The 3172-nt window shown below is 35.8% G+C and overlaps 1 protein-coding gene across 1 annotated transcript in view; it reads right to left on the bottom strand.

Annotated features, from left to right (window-relative positions):
- Nucleotides 1-929: 929 nt before the first annotated feature.
- Nucleotides 930-3172, bottom strand: part of LOC119585679 (acyl-CoA:lysophosphatidylglycerol acyltransferase 1-like) — a gene marked incomplete at its 5' end in the record, with an annotated part of 3552 nt that continues 1309 nt past the window's right edge. The window contains 4 exon segments of the mRNA XM_037934354.1: nucleotides 930-1272; nucleotides 1521-1663; nucleotides 2168-2408; nucleotides 2803-2997. Coding sequence (XP_037790282.1) covers nucleotides 991-1272; nucleotides 1521-1663; nucleotides 2168-2408; nucleotides 2803-2997 — 861 coding nt within the window.

The raw sequence follows: 3172 nt of genomic DNA, 5'->3' as shown, positions 1-3172 counted from the left end.
ATTAAGTTTTATTTTGCCTTCTTGAGATAAATAATATCAAATTTGAGAACGCATTCATAAAATCTACTGACCTCTATCCTTAAGGGGGCAAAGTTCATAAACCTTGTATAATAAATCTTTTTTAGGAAGAAAACAGTGTGTCAACCTAAAATACTAACCGTTAAAAAGCCAAGACCATACATCTTTCATATGTATTTGGTTGACTAGGAAATGAAAAAAAAAAAATTTGCACAACTCATAAAAATGAACTGTCACTCATTTACCTCAAATCTTGGTGATAACACAGTCTTAAACACATGTAGTTTGTTCATACAACAATAATATGATGTAATGATTTACTGACTGACTGCAATCACACAGGAACTATGAACCTTTATTTCCCAAAGTACCAATGAGACTGCAGCATTGTGAGCGAGATAGGGTTTGAATGCTATGGCAGGTGCATGGAAGAGAGAAGAGAAATTAATGCCCTCATAATGCTTGTGACTAGTTTCATATTTTGGCTTCACCATCTACCACTAAAGCAATGGGTCAAGTTTTCTAACTGTAAGAGAGTTACCAAGAAATCCTAGGAAGTTGTGTCTACATGTACATGACACAACATAATGAGGATGTTGCATATCTGATGGAGCACACAAATGCTGAGTGATCGCACTGTGAATGCTGTGCTTTGTTCGTACAGATTAATTTTCTCACACTCTCTCATTTTTTTTCTGTAATATTACTGTGCTAAGGTTTGTCCCAAAAGCTCATTAGTGCTTCCTACCTATAATAGACAACAACAGAACGGTGATCATGCGCTATACTTGATCAGTCGATTATCCTCAGAATTGTCACATGTGCATAATTTATTTTCAAATTGAGAAGATGAAAGGACAATTTTGATAGATTATTCTATGACCTCATTTCAGAAAGTCACTTGCGACGTTGAACCTGTCATTACACATTTTCCCGTACAGCGCAAGGTACGTTCTCCCCACCAGAGCCGAATCACCATATCAACTGGCATATTGAAGTGAACACCCAGTACAAAAATGACAGCCAAATCCACGTGGAAACAATATAGAAAATATGACGCAGGATAAATTCCAGAGTATCATGAACTACTCTCTGCCCCGTTAGTCTGCGTGTCTCTACTGTTTCAAACTTGGGATCATGTGTAGTGCAAGTATCTGGGAAGATGCCAGTATCATAATATTCCTGGAGAATAGCTTCCTTCTCTTCATAACGAGCATACAGCCACTTAGTCAACGTTTCCTCATCTTTTGGAATCTGGTGGTAAAATAGGCAATGCTTGTAGTGATCAAAATAACCAAAAATACAGCTGAGATGGAAACAACATTTACCACTCATATCAATTATTTCTGAATAAACCATATCAAACAGACAAAACATATTCCAATGTAATTATACTTTGGTGAAGAAAGGGGAGAAAAAAATGAATGGAAATAAAAACCTAAACATAAAAGAAAGTTCTGCACTCTAATACTAATTCCTAATGCAAAAAATATAAAAATTACCTCTTCAATATTATATCTGCGATAATGGAAGATTGTATCACACGCTGGTCTCCAGCCTCCAAAAATGGTTGGTAGGTCCAGTGGTCGTCCACCTGGGTATGCTATAGTGACATCTAGTAGATACTTGATCTTATCAGTATCATCTGAAAATTAAAAATTTATACTTCAGATTATCTGCATATCTACAACCAACTAATGCATCCTATTTTACCCTTTATATATATAAAAACTGGCTTTTTAGTTCATTTAATACTTGATAAAGCCATTAACATTCTCTATTTCTTTTGTCTCATACATGTTGAAGGACTTGAACAATAAAATTGGTCCACATTTACAGCTACTTCACAATAAAACAATTTTTACCTATACAATCTACAGTCTAAAAAATCTTTAGTTATACAATTTATTGCTCAGTTCTTGGATATGTTCTGAGTATTACAAGGTTCACAAACTACAATAAGTATTTTGTATTACAGAATCAGTCTCTTCTTACAGGATGCAAAATCTATAGTATATGTGATTAATTTCTCTCATTCTTAAAAGAGTGCACTGTTTATCAATAACTTCCCTAGGAACTGGACTTAAAACACAAATGATCACATTTATTATCCATATTATCCATACACCAAAGTGACAAGACTACATACCAGTATGCTGCTCTGCTGCTGCATTATCAACTATGACTTTGAGGGCACCAACACGAGGTAAAGCAACATTTTCCAACACTGGAAGGTTATTTTTCTTGGCATAACTTTGGCTGGATGCCTTTCGGTTTTTGAGGAATCCACCTTCTGGGAAGAGTACCAGCCACTTTCGCTTTCGTGGGATATAGAACTTCTGTAAGTGTGATCCCAGTTCAAGCAGTGATGCTTCTCTGTGATGTTTGCCCTGCAAAGAGAAAAAATATAGATGCCACAAGGCTCCTCTTCCCCAAATAACTTTCCACAAGAGGATAGCAATTAATTATAAAGCAATCTCAAAGCTCAATATTACTATGGGTAACTGATGCCAGATTTTTTACATTTAAAACTTCATGATTACAGTGACAAATTTTCTAATCATGATCCTAATCATTCCAAAATTGTTTAAATCTCTTACAACATATATCTCTTATAATAAGTTATTCCTGGCAACTGGTAATCATAATTCTAAAACAAAAAGGTATAAAACATATAATATTATCAGCGACTAACAACAGCATTACCCACAATAATGGAAGACTCCTTCTCATTTACAACTTTTATTCAATTGTCATTTCATTCACTTTCATATTCCAACATACCCCATGTATGAAGAAGTCCCCATGAGCCCATGACACGATACCAAAATTGGTCAGCTTGAACACATGATCCATGATCCACATGATGTTGTTGGACAGATTGGGGCGGGAGTTGAAGGCGGCCATGATGAGCGGCACATCAGAAGTGGACTGATGGTTGAACAGCACCAGTGTCCGTTCTTCTATCAAATCCCACACCTGGAAGTAGCCAAGGAGAGCTTAGTCAAGAATTACACTTAAATGACCTTTCACACAAGTGCAAATTCTCATGTACTTTGTACATGATAACATGTATAGTTCAGTGTGTGTCCACAAAAATGTCCAGCAAGCCATTTAACCCAAAACTACCAGGAAAATGTTCACTGTAGTATTG

Source organism: Penaeus monodon, chromosome 20 (assembly GCF_015228065.2).
Source record: "Penaeus monodon isolate SGIC_2016 chromosome 20, NSTDA_Pmon_1, whole genome shotgun sequence".
Classification (NCBI taxonomy): Eukaryota; Metazoa; Arthropoda; class Malacostraca; order Decapoda; family Penaeidae; genus Penaeus; species Penaeus monodon.
Note: the sequence above shows the minus strand (reverse complement) of the source record. Positions and strands in the feature narration are given on the sequence as shown.